The sequence below is a fragment of the Ambystoma mexicanum genome, chromosome 3q (genome assembly GCF_040938575.1).
Source record: "Ambystoma mexicanum isolate Mex_15411 chromosome 3q, UKY_AmexF1_1, whole genome shotgun sequence".
Taxonomy (NCBI): domain Eukaryota; kingdom Metazoa; phylum Chordata; class Amphibia; order Caudata; family Ambystomatidae; genus Ambystoma; species Ambystoma mexicanum.
In genome coordinates, this window is record NC_090926.1 from 295,981,977 (window position 1) to 296,001,098 (window position 19,122).

Below are 19,122 nucleotides of genomic sequence, written 5' to 3' on the forward strand. Positions count from 1 at the left end.
CCAGTTGTACCTATTTAGTATAAACTCATTGGGTGAGTCACGCACAAGGGTCAAAAGTTAGAATAATAAGGACTCACCCAGGAAATAGCAGCGATCTTGGGAAAATAAATTCTCCTGTTGCAGTGTGAAAGTTCACCTATAAGAATGTTGAATGGCACTTAGTTCACATGTATGAAATTTCCTGGATTAGGTAGAAATGTGAGGTTGCCAATGGCTCTTACCTATTGTCTAGAGGCTTTTTGTCTTGGTGGATGCAAACAATTCTCACTGTTTAACTAGGCTCCCTTCCACACATTAACCTCTGTGGGTCTCTCAGATTACTTTTGCGATTAATTACTTTACCGACTACCCTCCTGTCAGTATCCAAAGTGCATCCCTTTTCCTTCTTTGAAACGCTTGGTCCTCTGCTTTCCTTTACAGGGTGGGTTGTGTTTTGTAGTGTGCTAGAACTGTCTGTTGTGAGAACAATAAACTACATATTTGTATACATCCTTGACTGAACAGTCTCTTTTAGCATTGGATAATAATTGTATTTTTGCTGTGTTGCAAAGAACCATCGATCCACGACTTTGCAGAGATAAGCCTGCCATTCCGTCCATGTTACCAAAATTGCACAAGGAGGTTTATAATTTGCTTGTGTTTCCAATCTGTTTGGTTCCCTTCTGGTGTACTAGAGGTGTGGGGCTGATTGATGGTTTAGAAATCGATATTCATCCCTGGACCACTGGTGCCCCGGAAGTTGATTTGTCACACCCTGCATAACAAACCGCGGTTTCAGGTCTGAGGATGGAGCAAGATCCCCAGCTTCTCGAATGATACCCAGCTGATGACCAAATGATGGTGCAATGATGGCAATGGATAGGGCACTTTCAATGATATGGTCTTCAACAGTGCTCCCTGTCGGTCCCAAGACTGTAGCCTTCCCAGAGATGTCTATACACACAAACATCTAGCCTTCAGAGTGGGCGCTGATTATGATCCTCAGACTGTGCCCACTCCTCCCCCCACCACCGCCTGTGGAGGAGTCAGGTGCCCGTGCAGACTGAGGTCATAACCACCACCACCATTAAGAAATTGTTAAAACCTGTCATTTCCTTTCCCTCCACCTCTGCTGCATCTCCATCCCTCTATCCCACTCACACGCCACTGCTGCTGGCCAAACATCCCCACAGTGCTGTTGAACTCTCTAAATTGCCTACCACTAGAGGAGGGGTCTGCAACCTTTGGCTCTCCAAATGTTTGGTACTACAATTCCCATCAGCCTTAGCCAACATAGTCAATGGTGAGGGATCATGGGAGTCATAGCCCAAAACAGCTGGAGAGCCAAAGGTTACAGACCCCCTCCCAAGCCCTTCCACCGGCCCCAAGACAGTGCACCTTCTGCCTCATGCCCCTCCCAGAGCCAAAGGCCCCTCTGCCGCCCGAGGTCCCCGCTGCTGCTTCCGTGGTGTGATATAATGTATTATGATATAGTTCTGTGCTTCATGAAACGGTTCCTTCGTATCTGTGTTGGACTACGGCGCCATAGATGCATGCCACACATTTCTAGAGCAGTGGTTTGTTTCATAGCTTTCCAACTTGTGCTTAGCTGCGCATGACGCACCGACGAATAGCAGGTGAAGCCCCTGGGGCTCTGGAGGGGCGTTCTGCCTTCGAGCAGCAGAATAAGGATGTGGATACGAAAGAAAAGGATGCACTGCCCGAGGCACTGGGTGGAGAGGCCCTGCCGTCAAACAGAAGATCAATATATTGCTGGGAAAGCATATTTCATGGTTGTGTAATCAGGCCCGACGGTGAACGCCAAAATGTATAAAGCTCGTGCTTCCTGTGAAGACAGGCCATCATTTAGACTTCTCCAGTGGAAGGCACTCTAGCACCCAGAATCTCCGGGAATAACCTCAGGGCAGCTTTGGGGGTTCTCTAGTACCCAGAAGATCCGGGAACTACCCTAGGGCAGCTGTGGGGGTTCTCTAGTAGCCAGAAGCTCCGGGAATAACCTCAGGGCAGGTGTGGGGGTTTTCTAGTAGCCAGAAGCTCCGGGAATCACCTCAGGGCAGCTGTGGGCAGGGCTGCTGTGGGTGTTCTCTCGTACCCAGAATCTCCGAGAATCACCTCAGGGCAGCTGTGGGGGTTCTCTAGTTAGTACCCAGAAGCTCCAGGAATCACCTCAGGGCAGCTGTGGGGGTTCTCTTTGGTGAACTCGAGGAGACACTCCAGTGCTGAAACCTGTCAGTTTGACCACCAAGTAATATGTCATTTTTTAAGCCTGCCTCACCATCCACCTGTCCAGTTTCCCTACCTTCCCATCAAATGGGTGATACCTCCACTACCAATGTCACCAGGAGCCATTTTGGGAGTTGTAGAACCTCAGCCAGCTCCTACCGCCGGAAATTTGGGGCATCCCGCGGGCTCGTGGAATCCAAGTCTTCCTTTGTGGTGGGCCAGTCCAGCATGCCACTGGTGTGGTCATCCCATGACGAGGTGGACTTCAACGTGGCCAAGGAGGACAATAAGGTATTCATCAGCAGACGCTCTGATGAGAAGGCTGAGCTGCAGAAGCTCAATGATCGCTTTGCCTCTTTTATCAAGAAGGTCTGCAGCTTGGAGCAGCACAACGCCCAGCTCTTAGGCGAGCTGCAGATGGCGAAGTCCAAGGAGACGCCGGGGGTCTCCAACATGTACCAGCTCGAGCTTGATGAGCTGCGAGGTAAGCATCTCCAACTGGGCATAGACTACGACCGCGTGAAGATGGAGCGCGACAATCTGAAGGACAACCTGATCTTCTACGAGCAGAGGTAAGAGGAGTAAGAGGGACATCCTGATAGAGGACCACAGTGTGCATGTGTGTGTGGGAGACCAGCAGATGGCATGGAGAAGTGGGAAATGGAAGGGGTAATGGATTTACCAAGAGGGGAAAGGGTAAATGATGAGCATTCAAGGAGGCTGGCAAGTGAAGTGGTTCGTGGGAAAACCAGGGAAAGGAAGAAGTTGCAAAAGTACTGGTAGAAGGGCCTGCTGACAAGAAGGCGGGATGTCCTTTGCGCTATGTCGGCGCATAGGGGTAGGATGAGTGAGGCAGTTGATGTGAAGGGCATGCGCATGGCCATGGGTGGATAGAACAGCCCTGAGTTCGGGCTGTCTTCAGAGGTTGCTTCATTGTGTTAAGCTACAGTTCTAGGCATGCTTCCTCACAAGGCACGAGGAGGGGGTGTCAGGTACAGTTCTATGCATGCTTCCTCACAAGGCTCGAGGAGTGGGTGTCAGGTACAGTTCTAGGCATGCTTCCTCACAAGGCTCGAGGAGTGGGTGTCAGGTACAATTCTAGGCATGCTTCCTCACACGGCTCGAGGAGGGGGTGTCAGGTACAGTTCTAGGCATGCTTCCTCACAAGGCTCGAGGAGTGGGTGTCAGGTACAATTCTAGGCATGCTTCCTCACACGGCTCGAGGAGGGGGTGTCAGGTACAGTTCTAGGCATGCTTCCTGACACAGCTCGAGGAGGGGGTGTCAGGTACAGTTCTAGGCATGCTTCCTGACACAGCTCGAGGAGTGTTTGCCAGGTACACTTCTAGGCATGCTTCCTCACACAGCTCGAGGAAGGTTTGCCAGGTACAGTTCTAGGCATGCCTCCTCACACTGCTCGAGGAGGGGGTGTCAGGTACAGTTCTAGGCATGCTTCCTCACAAGGCTCGAGGAGGGGGTGTCAGGTGCAGTTCTAGGCATGCTTCCTCACAAGGCTCGAGGAGGGGGTGTCAGGTGCAGTTCTAGGCATGCTTCCTCACACGGCTCGAGGAGGGGGTGTCAGGTACAGTTCTAGGCATGCTTCCTCACCTGGCTCGAGGAGGGGGTGTCAGGTACAGTTCTAGGCATGCTTCCTCACACGGCTCAAGGAGGAAGTGTCAGGTACAGTTCTAGGCATGCTTCCTCACACGGCTCGAGGAGGGGGTGTCAGGTACAGTTCTAGGCATGCTTCCTCACACGGCTCGAGGAGGGGGTGTCAGGTACAGTTCTAGGCATGCTTCCTCACACGGCTCGAGGAGGGGGTGTCAGGTACAGTTCTAGGCATTCTTCCTGACACAGCTCGAGGAGGGTTTGCCAGGTACACTTCTAGGCATGCTTCCTCACACGGCTCGATGAAGGTTTGCCAGGTACAGTTCTAGGCATGCCTCCTCACACTGCTCGAGGAGGGGTTGCCAGGTACAATTTTAGGCATCCCTCCTGAGAGTGCTTGAGGAGGGGGTGTCAGGTACAATTCTAGGCATGCTACCTCACACGGCTCGAGGAAGGTTTGCCAGGTACAGTTCTAGGCATGCTTCCCCACACTGCTCGAGGAGGGGTTGCCAGGTACAATTTTAGGCATCCCTCCTGAGAGTGCTTGAGGAGGGGGTGCCAAGTACAGTTCTAGGCATGCGTCCTCAGAGTGCTAGAGGACAGGGTGCCAGGTACAGTTCTAGGCATTCCTCATCAGAGTGCTCGAGGAGGGGTGCCAGGTACAGTTCTAGGCATACATCCTCAGAATGCTCGAGTGGGGGGTGCCATGTACAGTTCTAGACATGCCTCCTCAGAATGCTCAAAGACAGGGTGCCAGGTACAATGCTGGGCAAGCATCCCCAGAGTGCTAGAGGAGGGGGTGCCAGGAACAGTTCTAGGCATGCCTCCTCAGGGCGCTCGAGGACAGGGTGTCAGGTACAGTTCAAGGCATGCCTCCTCAGAGTGCTGAGTGCTCGCGGAGGGGGTGCCAGGAACAGTTCAAGGCATGCTTCCTCAGAGTGCTATAGGACTGGGTGTCAGGTACAGTTCTAGGCATGCTTCCTCAGAGTGCTCGAGTGGGGGGTGCCATGTACAGTTCTAGACATGCCTCCTCAGAATGCTCAAAGACAGGGTGCCAGGTACAGTGCTAGGCAAGCATCCCCAGAGTCCTAGAGGAGGGGGTGTCAGGTATAGTTATAGGCATGCCTCCTCAGAGTGCTCGAGGAGGGGGTGCCAGGTACAGTTCTAGGAATGCCTCCTCAGAGTGCTCGAGGAGGGGGTGCCAGGTACAGTTCTAGGCATGCCTCCTCAGAATGCTGAGTGCTCGAGGAGGGGGTGCCAGGAACAGTTCTAGGCATGCTTCCTCAGAGTGCTGGAGGACAGGGTGCCAGGTACAGTGCTAGGCAAGCATCCCCAGAGTCCTAGAGGAGGGGGTGTCAGGTATAGTTATAGGCATGCCTCCTCAGAGTGCTCGAGGAGGGGGTTCCAGGTACAGTTCTAGGCATGCCTCCTCAGAGTGCTCGAGGAGGGGGTGCCAGGTACAGTTCTAGGCATGCCTCCTCAGAGTGCTGAGTGCTCGAGGAGGGGGTGCCAGGAACAGTTCTAGGCATGCTTCCTCAGAGTGCTGGAGGACAGGGTGCCAGGTACAGTGCTAGGCAAGCATCCCCAGAGTGATAGAGGAGGGGGTGTCAGGTATAGTTGTAGGCATGCCTCCTCAAAGTGCTGAGTGCTCGAGGAGGGGGTGCCAGGAACAGTTCTAGGCATGCTTCCTCAGAGTGCTAGAGAACAGGGTGCCAGGTACAGTGCTAGGCAAGCATCCCCAGAGTCCTAGAGGAGGGGGTGTCAGGTATAGTTCTAGGCATGCCTCCTCAGAGTGCTCGAGGAGGGGGTTCCAGATACAGTTCTAGGCATGCCTCCTCAGAGTGCTCGAGGAGGGGGTGCCAGGTACAGTTCTAGGCATGCCTCCTCAGAGTGCTGAGTGCTCGAGGAGGGGGTGCCAGGAACAGTTCTAGGCATGCTTCCTCAGAGTGCTGGAGGACAGGGTGCCAGGTGCAGTCCTAGGCAAGCATCCCCAGAGTGATAGAGGAGGGGGTGTCAGGTATAGTTATAGCATGCCTCCTCAGAGTGCTCGAGGAGGGGGTGCCAGGTACAGTTCTAGGCATGCCTCCTCAGAGTGCTGAGTGCTCGAGGTGGGGGTGCCAGGAACAGTTCTAGTCATGCCTGCTCAGGGAGCTCGAAGACAGGGTGTCAGGTACAGTTCAAGGCATGCCTCCTCAGAGTGCTGAGTGCTCGAGGAGGGGGTGCCAGGAACAGTTCTAGGCATGCCTGCTCAGGGAGCTCGAAGACAGGGTGTCAGGTACAGTTCAAGGCATGCCTCTTCAGAGTGCTGAGTGCTCGAGGAGGGGGTGCCAGGTACAGTTCTAGGCATGCCTCCTCAGAGTGCTGAGTGCTTGAGGAGGGGGTGCCAGGAACAGTTCTAGGCATGCTTCCTCAGAGTGCTAGAGGACAGGGTGCCAGGTACAGTTTTAGCCATGCCTCACAGAGTGCTCGAGGTGAGGGCACCAGGTACAGTTCTAGGCATGCCGTCTCAGAGTGCTCGAGGACATGGTGTCAGGTACAGTTCTAGGGTGGGACTGTCAGCACTGGATGCTGCTGGGAAGCTGCAGTGTCAGGATGTGATCCCTGAACAGAGTGCTGGGAGACAGTGTTGCAAGTTGCAGCATTGGGGTCCGGATCCCCTGGGCACAATGCTGGGGGATGGTAAGTGGTGTTGTGTCAGTGTTAGAGAGCAAGGGTTGCCCTAGGGTAGGGGTTTATGCACAGAGTGATTGGATAGCAGGGATTTGCCTGCATACTGCTGAAGTGGGAGGGGGAGGGGGGGCGATGCCATAGCTGTCCAGCAGCGCCGCTCTCTATACGGGGCACATATGCCTACCAATGAAGCTACCCTGGCGGGAGAGTTCAGCTCTTATGCTACCATACCTTACTTATGTCACCGACCACACGACAGACATCTTCTTGCAATGGTGCAGTCATCACAATATGACTTCTTGCAACCCCATCTATATGCTCACATTTCTAATGTGTGTAGTTTTACTTTTCGCTTTTAACCATAGCCCCTTCTTGTTCTGCACATCCATTTATGAATTAATAAATACATGAATATATCCGTTTAAAAGTGCATTTTAAACAACTGCTTTTTCGGCCACGGGATTTCTTCGGCGACATTTTCACCGGATATGCCCTTTTTCGAAGTATCCTTCGGACCTTGTCTTTCAGACTGCTTCATGAAGCGCCCTGAATCTGAAAGATTTCTGCAACCCCTGACCTGTCCATGAGCCTACCGGAAATCTAGTCCCAAAGGATTCTGTTGTACAAGTCCTCAAAGCTAGCTCCTTTGCATAGACTGCCACCTGGATTGGGGTGCTCAACCCCCTTTTGCCAATTTTACACTTCCGGTGCTTTTGTAAAACACTCAATTCAATCAATAGCTGTTAGCGGAAAATACCACTTGACTGCTATGGTGCTTGCAAGGAAATCTTGACTCCGGCCCAGCATTTTACTGTCAGATGACGGCCTGTGCCTGCGTCTACTACACTGGGATACGATATGGGAGCAGCAACGAGGGAACTATTGTGTGACAAGCACGGCCAGTTGTGTTTTCCCATTCATGTGCATGGGAGTGAGGGATAAAAGGAATGTCAAAACATGCCAAACTAATTCCAAGAAAAAGTAAGGTAAAAATACCGTACTTAAGACTGGTGCTCTCAGTTGACCTTAAATAAGGTTGCTCAATCATATATAGCTCTTGCGTAAAATAATTCAAATGTCAGACAAAATATATTTCCAAATGGTACAAAGTTTTTCCAAGAGAAATGTTTAATTCACATTTCCTGGTTTTATATCTTTCTTGATTAGTTCAGATATTGCGAGGCAACTCAAAATCGATAGGTCAATTATTAACAATAGTACATATGCCAATGCATTTCGGTCTGAGACCATCTTCAGGGCTGTACTGAAGTGAGTGTAGAATCTGCACCGTGTTAACATCAATTATTCATCAGAATACACATAAATATAATAGATAATTCAAAATAAAGCAAGGCACATACCCCAAATAGATCCAAATGGATGTTGTACATGTAAGAGAAAAATAAATATGAAAAATATGTCAACATACATTATATCGCTAACCATTCATAGTTGTTTTTCCTCTTTGTATTTTGTGTCCTGTACCTGCTAATTGTGAGTTGTCCTCTCCTGTGAATGCGTTCGTAGAACGTCTCCAGTGTTCCTGTTAATTGCCAGAGGGGAATATATATTACTATTATTCTAGCTATATCCAATTGAGAAGCTATTTCAACCTGAAAAGTTAAATGGGCTCTTACCTGCACTCGTATGATTCGCGCGCGGGACCGATCGCGCTCCCTGTGAGAGCGAAAGTGAACTGCGCGCGGCCAAAAAATGCTTTTAAGGGTAGTCATGGGAACCTGGGCGGGGCGTCGAGCAGCAGCAAAGTTGCTGTCGCACGTACGCCTCGGGACCCACCGCCCTACGGGAGCGCAGGGGGGCGGGACTGTTGCCATGACCCCAAGGTGTGTGTATGCTCTGTGTTACTGATGATGGAATTAACTCGAGTGAAAGAGAGGTGTGGATAAAGCCTAGGCAATTAGTGGAAACTATACACGTGACTTCGTTCTATATCTGTGTATATGTTCTATGAATGTCAACCAATGTAGGTGTCAAAATAAGGATAGATACTGGTTGTGTGGAGTGGATCATGCGATCCATACCCATTCATACACTCCTAAATATTTTAAACTGTTGCATGATGTGCAATTAATACATGTAAGTGCAAAAACACCAGAAAACAACACCAAGTTCAATCACACGTTTTCAATGTGTCCCCAGTTGTATCTGGATCTAAGTCCATTGCGCTTCTTCATCCACGAAGAATTCAAAGACTTATTCTTGAACCAACCGTGAATCTGGCTTTTTTAGAGAAAACACATATAATTGATCTCTTCATTGATTCCCTTCGGTGTAAGGGAACTTAGTCTGTCTATCCAAAACGTTTCTCGTTGATCAATTCTTTTTTGTAGATCCTCGTATCTTTCTCTTCTTTGGACTCTTTCCAGGACTACAAATTTAATCTGTGCCAGATTGTGTTGTTTACTCTGCCAGTGTCTTGCTACTGCAGAGCTTGCAGTCTTGTTCCTGATACAAGATCTGTGTTCGTTCCACCTGATCTTTGCTGTGCGCTGTGTTTGTCCGACGTAGTATAAACCACAAGGGCATTTAATTCCATATATGATTCCTGCCGTGTCACATGTGGCATAGCATTTCAATTTGATTTTTTCTCCAGTATATGGATGATTTATGGTTTGTCCTTTCATGATATATCCACAGTTGCTGCAGTTGAGGCATGGAAATGTACCTATGCGGTCCGTGCTTCTCTTCTTTTGTGGGGGTCTCGTGTGGACTAATCTGTCTTTCAAATTAGAACTTCTCTGGTAGGCAAATGTGGGGGTTTCTTTAAATAGGTGTTCTACCCTTTTATCACATGTAACAGTGTTCCAATTTTTCTTTATGATTGACTTAATCCGATTGCTTTGGCGTGAATATTTCGATACAAACACCAGTGGGGGAGAGATATCCTGTTTGTTGATTTTGGGTTTGAGTAATTCTTCTCTATCTTGTGTAGCCGTGCGTATTTCTGCTGATGTAACTTCCTCTGTTGAATAACCGCGGGCTAGAAATTTCTTGCCCATTTCTCTCACAGCTCTTTCGTATTCACTTTGGTTACTCACAATCCTTTTCACTCGAAGCAACTGACTGTAAGGTAAATTCTTGATCAGACTGGGTTGATGAAAACTGAGTCTATGTAGCAGACTGTTCCTATCTGTGCTTTTCCGATAGATAGTGGTTTGATATCCAGTTTCTGTGACATTAATCTCAACGTCCAGAAAATGAATAGATTTACGTGAATATTCGTATGTGAACTGTATACGTGGGTCTATGTTGTTGATGTATCCAAAAAATTCTAGTAGGTGTGATTCTGTGCTCTTCCAGATGCCGAAAATATCATCTATGTACCGGATCCAGGTGATAAGTTCTTGATTCCATACGTTGTTTGTCAGAACATGTTCTGTTTCGAATTTGTGCATGAAGGAGTTTGCATATGAAGGGGCCATGGTTGCCCCCATGGCCGTGCCTGCAACCTGTAAGTAAAATTTATCTTTAAATTGGAAGTATGAATTGTTACTAATGAATTCCAACAATCCCATAATGAACTCTTTTTGTGCAGGTATTTCTCCTTCCCTCAGGAGCATCCACTCCACCGCTTCTCTGCCCAAGTCATGGGGAATCGATGTATATAAGCTTTTTACGTCTACTGTGAAGCAAATGTTGTCGTTGTTGAATGGAACACTTCTTAGGTGTTGTAGGAAATGAGTAGAATCTTTGATGTAGGTACTTGTCTTTTGAATCAAAGGTTGCAAGAAATAGTCAATGTATTTTCCGAGTGGTTCGAGGATGCTGTTGATTCCGGCTACTATAGGTCTTCCCGGAGGTTTCTGTGTATCTTTATGTATCTTCGGAAGAGTATAGAAATGAGGAACTTTTGGATATGTATTCGTCAGAAATTTCTTTGTATTATGATTTATCCATTCTAATTCTTCTGCTCTTTCCAAAAGTTTGTCCAGGTTACCCCGAATCTCCTCTGTAGGATCTGCGTCTAGTGATGCATAGGTGTTGATGTCCCCAAGCTGTCTAAAGCATTCTTCTTCATAATCGCTTGTATTGAGTAGAACTAAGCCTCCTCCTTTATCTGCAGATCGTATTGTTATTCTTGCAACCTTTGATTCAAAAGACAAGTACCTACATCAAAGATTCTACTCATTTCCTACAACACCTAAGAAGTGTTCCATTCAACAACGACAACATTTGCTTCACAGTAGACGTAAAAAGCTTATATACATCGATTCCCCATGACTTGGGCAGAGAAGCGGTGGAGTGGATGCTCCTGAGGGAAGGAGAAATACCTGCACAAAAAGAGTTCATTATGGGATTGTTGGAATTCATTAGTAACAATTCATACTTCCAATTTAAAGATAAATTTTACTTACAGGTTGCAGGCACGGCCATGGGGGCAACCATGGCCCCTTCATATGCAAACTCCTTCATGCACAAATTCGAAACAGAACATGTTCTGACAAACAACGTATGGAATCAAGAACTTATCACCTGGATCCGGTACATAGATGATATTTTCGACATCTGGAAGAGCACAGAATCACACCTACTAGAATTTTTTGGATACATCAACAACATAGACCCACGTATACAGTTCACATACGAATATTCACGTAAATCTATTCATTTTCTGGACGTTGAGATTAATGTCACAGAAACTGGATATCAAACCACTATCTATCGGAAAAGCACAGATAGGAACAGTCTGCTACATAGACTCAGTTTTCATCAACCCAGTCTGATCAAGAATTTACCTTACAGTCAGTTGCTTCGAGTGAAAAGGATTGTGAGTAACCAAAGTGAATACGAAAGAGCTGTGAGAGAAATGGGCAAGAAATTTCTAGCCCGCGGTTATTCAACAGAGGAAGTTACATCAGCAGAAATACGCACGGCTACACAAGATAGAGAAGAATTACTCAAACCCAAAATCAACAAACAGGATATCTCTCCCCCACTGGTGTTTGTATCGAAATATTCACGCCAAAGCAATCGGATTAAGTCAATCATAAAGAAAAATTGGAACACTGTTACATGTGATAAAAGGGTAGAACACCTATTTAAAGAAACCCCCACATTTGCCTACCAGAGAAGTTCTAATTTGAAAGACAGATTAGTCCACACGAGACCCCCACAAAAGAAGAGAAGCACGGACCGCATAGGTACATTTCCATGCCTCAACTGCAGCAACTGTGGATATATCATGAAAGGACAAACCATAAATCATCCATATACTGGAGAAAAAATCAAATTGAAATGCTATGCCACATGTGACACGGCAGGAATCATATATGGAATTAAATGCCCTTGTGGTTTATACTACGTCGGACAAACACAGCGCACAGCAAAGATCAGGTGGAACGAACACAGATCTTGTATCAGGAACAAGACTGCAAGCTCTGCAGTAGCAAGACACTGGCAGAGTAAACAACACAATCTGGCACAGATTAAATTTGTAGTCCTGGAAAGAGTCCAAAGAAGAGAAAGATACGAGGATCTACAAAAAAGAATTGATCAACGAGAAACGTTTTGGATAGACAGACTAAGTTCCCTTACACCGAAGGGAATCAATGAAGAGATCAATTATATGTGTTTTCTCTAAAAAAGCCAGATTCACGGTTGGTTCAAGAATAAGTCTTTGAATTCTTCGTGGATGAAGAAGCGCAATGGACTTAGATCCAGATACAACTGGGGACACATTGAAAACGTGTGATTGAACTTGGTGTTGTTTTCTGGTGTTTTTGCACTTACATGTATTAATTGCACATCATGCAACAGTTTAAAATATTTAGGAGTGTATGAATGGGTATGGATCGCATGATCCACTCCACACAACCAGTATCTATCCTTATTTTGACACCTACATTGGTTGACATTCATAGAACATATACACAGATATAGAACGAAGTCACGTGTATAGTTTCCACTAATTGCCTAGGCTTTATCCACACCTCTCTTTCACTCGAGTTAATTCCATCATCAGTAACACAGAGCATACACACACCTTGGGGTCATGGCAACAGTCCCGCCCCCCTGCGCTCCCGTAGGGCGGTGGGTCCCGAGGCGTACGTGCGACAGCAACTTTGCTGCTGCTCGACGCCCCGCCCAGGTTCCCATGACTACCCTTAAAAGCATTTTTTGGCCGCGCGCAGTTCACTTTCGCTCTCACAGGGAGCGCGATCGGTCCCGCGCGCGAATCATACGAGTGCAGGTAAGAGCCCATTTAACTTTTCAGGTTGAAATAGCTTCTCAATTGGATATAGCTAGAATAATAGTAATATATATTCCCCTCTGGCAATTAACAGGAACACTGGAGACGTTCTACGAACGCATTCACAGGAGAGGACAACTCACAATTAGCAGGTACAGGACACAAAATACAAAGAGGAAAAACAACTATGAATGGTTAGCGATATAATGTATGTTGACATATTTTTCATATTTATTTTTCTCTTACATGTACAACATCCATTTGGATCTATTTGGGGTATGTGCCTTGCTTTATTTTGAATTATCTATTATATTTATGTGTATTCTGATGAATAATTGATGTTAACACGGTGCAGATTCTACACTCACTTCAGTACAGCCCTGAAGATGGTCTCAGACCGAAATGCATTGGCATATGTACTATTGTTAATAATTGACCTATCGATTTTGAGTTGCCTCGCAATATCTGAACTAATCAAGAAAGATATAAAACCAGGAAATGTGAATTAAACATTTCTCTTGGAAAAACTTTGTACCATTTGGAAATATATTTTGTCTGACATTTGAATTATTTTACGCAAGAGCTATATATGATTGAGCAACCTTATTTAAGGTCAACTGAGAGCACCAGTCTTAAGTACGGTATTTTTACCTTACTTTTTCTTGGAATTCGTTTAGTGTGATCCGGATGCCACAGGATCAATCATAGACTGGCAGCTCCAGGTTAAAATATTACACAATTTTCCTAAATGAACTTTATCTATATTAAAGGACCTAACTTCTGTGGTGCCCACCTTCACATTGTATTTCTGTAACTTGGCCTAGGCATATCCAAGGTGGAGGCACACATCTCTTTAAAGAATTTATTTTAGAAATCCTCTACAGTACCATAATCATCAAGAATAATGTCATTTGCGGACATTGAAGGCTTAACGACAAATAGAGCGGACACGCTAGGCTTCACAGCCGAAGAGGCGAACGAAATCTTAGGTCTCATCACCGACAGTGGATTTAGTGGCACAAGCAATAAGAAACAGGATCCAACCAGTCAAATTAAACAGCTAGAATATCTAATAAGAAAAGAGATCAATCGTAAACTACATGCGATAACACTGGGGAGATATCATAAAAGTCAAAGAATACCAAGAGGTCTACGTCTACAATTGAGGCCCACCTTATGCAAAGAAAGTAAAGCTTTCGTAAAGAAGTGGGAGGCTATACTGAATAAATGTTCGTTGGATTTGATTTTATTAACCATACAAGAACTGGCCAAAGACCTTAAAGATCTGGGAGAGGAGATCTTAGAAATTGAGAAATCTTTAGTGGCAACATTAAATAGAGAAGAAGTAGATTCCATCTTGGAAGACATCAACAAGAAATTATCTGGGTACAAGACGGAATTAGAAACCAAAAAAATCCGAAAATTCAAACGGGATACTTACGATTATCTCAAAGATGAAGTTTATACATGGATGGAAAAATATGGCCCTCCAATAAGGAAACCAAAACAAAACTTCACAAGCGAGACTTCTAGTTCTGGAACGGACACTGAGAGAGAAATACAGAATCAAGAAGAAGAAGCTACACCAGGAGCATCAAGTACAGCAGACCCAACTGAAACACCGAACAGAGAAAGAGAGCCTTTTTTAGGATTAGGAAGAAGAGAACAAGAAGGGGGAAAAGGAAGGCAAAAGACAAAACCGAATACGAGACAACAACAGAAGAGAACATAGTGATTAATTTGTCCTCTAGAAATCTAACCCTGTCTGAAATTAAAACATTACAAAAGGGACTCAGTTTTGTTCCTACATACGACAGCACCCTATTTGATTCTAAGATTGAACTATACAAACTGGTTCGTAAAATGAAATTGAAAGTTTTTTTCAGTGAACTAGAGGAAGAGAATCCTAGAAATACAGAAGATTCAGACTTCAAAGAATTCAGAGGAAAGAGCAATTTCATCCCACCAATAACAGTCCCCTCGGTGGATATCTTCCAGAAACAGGTCACAAGAGACCTTGAAAAGATCAAATTCAGGCATCCGAGAAATCAGAACATGAAACCTCATGAGTTGGAACTCATTAAGAACTTGTATGGAGATGACAGGATAACAATACGATCTGCAGATAAAGGAGGAGGCTTAGTTCTACTCAATACAAGCGATTATGAAGAAGAATGCTTTAGACAGCTTGGGGACATCAACACCTATGCATCACTAGACGCAGATCCTACAGAGGAGATTCGGGGTAACCTGGACAAACTTTTGGAAAGAGCAGAAGAATTAGAATGGATAAATCATAATACAAAGAAATTTCTGACGAATACATATCCAAAAGTTCCTCATTTCTATACTCTTCCGAAGATACATAAAGATACACAGAAACCTCCGGGAAGACCTATAGTAGCCGGAATCAACAGCATCCTCGAACCACTCGGAAAATACATTGACTATTTCTTGCAACCTTTGATTCAAAAGACAAGTACCTACATCAAAGATTCTACTCATTTCCTACAACACCTAAGAAGTGTTCCATTCAACAACGACAACATTTGCTTCACAGTAGACGTAAAAAGCTTATATACATCGATTCCCCATGACTTGGGCAGAGAAGCGGTGGAGTGGATGCTCCTGAGGGAAGGAGAAATACCTGCACAAAAAGAGTTCATTATGGGATTGTTGGAATTCATTAGTAACAATTCATACTTCCAATTTAAAGATAAATTTTACTTACAGGTTGCAGGCACGGCCATGGGGGCAACCATGGCCCCTTCATATGCAAACTCCTTCATGCACAAATTCGAAACAGAACATGTTCTGACAAACAACGTATGGAATCAAGAACTTATCACCTGGATCCGGTACATAGATGATATTTTCGGCATCTGGAAGAGCACAGAATCACACCTACTAGAATTTTTTGGATACATCAACAACATAGACCCACGTATACAGTTCACATACGAATATTCACGTAAATCTATTCATTTTCTGGACGTTGAGATTAATGTCACAGAAACTGGATATCAAACCACTATCTATCGGAAAAGCACAGATAGGAACAGTCTGCTACATAGACTCAGTTTTCATCAACCCAGTCTGATCAAGAATTTACCTTACAGTCAGTTGCTTCGAGTGAAAAGGATTGTGAGTAACCAAAGTGAATACGAAAGAGCTGTGAGAGAAATGGGCAAGAAATTTCTAGCCCGCGGTTATTCAACAGAGGAAGTTACATCAGCAGAAATACGTACGGCTACACAAGATAGAGAAGAATTACTCAAACCCAAAATCAACAAACAGGATATCTCTCCCCCACTGGTGTTTGTATCGAAATATTCACGCCAAAGCAATCGGATTAAGTCAATCATAAAGAAAAATTGGAACACTGTTACATGTGATAAAAGGGTAGAACACCTATTTAAAGAAACCCCCACATTTGCCTACCAGAGAAGTTCTAATTTGAAAGACAGATTAGTCCACACGAGACCCCCACAAAAGAAGAGAAGCACGGACCGCATAGGTACATTTCCATGCCTCAACTGCAGCAACTGTGGATATATCATGAAAGGACAAACCATAAATCATCCATATACTGGAGAAAAAATCAAATTGAAATGCTATGCCACATGTGACACGGCAGGAATCATATATGGAATTAAATGCCCTTGTGGTTTATACTACGTCGGACAAACACAGCGCACAGCAAAGATCAGGTGGAACGAACACAGATCTTGTATCAGGAACAAGACTGCAAGCTCTGCAGTAGCAAGACACTGGCAGAGTAAACAACACAATCTGGCACAGATTAAATTTGTAGTCCTGGAAAGAGTCCAAAGAAGAGAAAGATACGAGGATCTACAAAAAAGAATTGATCAACGAGAAACGTTTTGGATAGACAGACTAAGTTCCCTTACACCGAAGGGAATCAATGAAGAGATCAATTATATGTGTTTTCTCTAAAAAAGCCAGATTCACGGTTGGTTCAAGAATAAGTCTTTGAATTCTTCGTGGATGAAGAAGCGCAATGGACTTAGATCCAGATACAACTGGGGACACATTGAAAACGTGTGATTGAACTTGGTGTTGTTTTCTGGTGTTTTTGCACTTACATGTATTAATTGCACATCATGCAACAGTTTAAAATATTTAGGAGTGTATGAATGGGTATGGATCGCATGATCCACTCCACACAACCAGTATCTATCCTTATTTTGACACCTACATTGGTTGACATTCATAGAACATATACACAGATATAGAACGAAGTCACGTGTATAGTTTCCACTAATTGCCTAGGCTTTATCCACACCTCTCTTTCACTCGAGTTAATTCCATCATCAGTAACACAGAGCATACACACACCTTGGGGTCATGGCAACAGTCCCGCCCCCCTGCGCTCCCGTAGGGCGGTGGGTCCCGAGGCGTACGTGCGACAGCAACTTTGCTGCTGCTCGACGCCCCGCCCAGGTTCCCATGACTACCCTTAAAAGCATTTTTTGGCCGCGCGCAGTTCACTTTCGCTCTCACAGGGAGCGCGATCGGTCCCGCGCGCGAATCATACGAGTGCAGGTAAGAGCCCATTTAACTTTTCAGGTTGAAATAGCTTCTCAATTGGATATAGCTAGAATAATAGTAATATATATTCCCCTCTGGCAATTAACAGGAACACTGGAGACGTTCTACGAACGCATTCACAGGAGAGGACAACTCACAATTAGCAGGTACAGGACACAAAATACAAAGAGGAAAAACAACTATGAATGGTTAGCGATATAATGTATGTTGACATATTTTTCATATTTATTTTTCTCTTACATGTACAACATCCATTTGGATCTATTTGGGGTATGTGCCTTGCTTTATTTTGAATTATCTATTATATTTATGTGTATTCTGATGAATAATTGATGTTAACACGGTGCAGATTCTACACTCACTTCAGTACAGCCCTGAAGATGGTCTCAGACCGAAATGCATTGGCATATGTACTATTGTTAATAATTGACCTATCGATTTTGAGTTGCCTCGCAATATCTGAACTAATCAAGAAAGATATAAAACCAGGAAATGTGAATTAAACATTTCTCTTGGAAAAACTTTGTACCATTTGGAAATATATTTTGTCTGACATTTGAATTATTTTACGCAAGAGCTATATATGATTGAGCAACCTTATTTAAGGTCAACTGAGAGCACCAGTCTTAAGTACGGTATTTTTACCTTACTTTTTCTTGGAATTCGTTTAGTGTGATCCGGATGCCACAGGATCAATCATAGACTGGCAGCTCCAGGTTAAAATATTACACAATTTTCCTAAATGAACTTTATCTATATTAAAGGACCTAACTTCTGTGGTGCCCACCTTCACATTGTATTTCTAAAACATGCCAAACTAACATTTTTGCCAATGAAACCCAATTGGATTCGGGGCTTATAGTTATTGAAACAAGGCAGGCCGGGGGCATCTAGGAAATCACACTGAAGATGTGCAGTTGGACTTCATTGCATTTCCAAGCCATCCCTCAATGGATGGTGGTTCTATGCTCTTTCATCCCCAGGTATTTTTCGATGGCGTTTTTTGCCGAAAATGTATTAATGAACATACTCAGCAAAATGTATTTTTTTAATATTTGGGGGTTTGGGGGGGTTACACCCAGTCCCCTTCCCCTATCGTTTACTCCTTATTCCCACCCTCCTACCCCTTATATCCCCTTACCCAACCCCCCACACCCCTATATGTTTAGATTATTTTTTTCATTGAAAGATTTTCAGCAAAAAAACTCATCGAAAAATATGCTGGCGAAGTAACACGTGTTGGAAGGCTAATTGCTTGGTGGAGGCTGGCTACTGGATTCTAGAAGTGGGAGTTGAGAGTGTAAAGGCTGGCGAGTTGAGGCCAGTGGGGCTCTTGATCATTTCTTATGCCTGAGTAGTTTCTCATCATTGTCACGAGTTTCTCGAGGACTTTCAAAAACTCGTGGATCGTGATCGAGAAATATCTGATTACATTTGAACTAGTATGTGGGGTTTCTTTTGGACACATGTATGCATTATGTGAATACAGTCAGAGTTTAAAAAGAAGACTTTTAAGGAGTATTTACAGGAGGATATTCATAATTGACTTAATGTCTCATCACAGTGCACAGCTGGGGCTTTGTTTTGTACCTACAAAGACATCAGGGTTGCGGGGCTGCAAGCATTAAATGGAGTTGAATATTGGTGCAAACAAGATCCCCATCTATTACCATCAACACAAAATATCTTGAAGTTATTTAAGGTCAATGGGCCTCATTACACGGTATGCGGTAACCATGGCGCTATTAGCGCCATAGTTGCTGCCAGTATTTTACCGTGTCCGCCTTGGTGGATGTCGGAATTACCGCCCTACTCCAAGGTGAGTGGGGGCGGTAATTCC

General features: G+C 44.9%; 1 protein-coding gene across 1 annotated transcript in view; it reads left to right on the top strand.

Moving 5' to 3' along the window:
• The first annotated feature begins 1,840 nt into the window (after positions 1-1,840).
• LOC138582483 (peripherin-like) overlaps positions 1,841-19,122 on the top strand; it is a 115,713-nt gene continuing 98,431 nt past the window's right edge. The window contains exon 1 of the mRNA XM_069653809.1: positions 1,841-2,795. Coding sequence (XP_069509910.1) covers positions 2,251-2,795 — 545 coding nt within the window. The 5' untranslated portion in view covers positions 1,841-2,250. The remainder of the gene's footprint in view (positions 2,796-19,122) is intronic.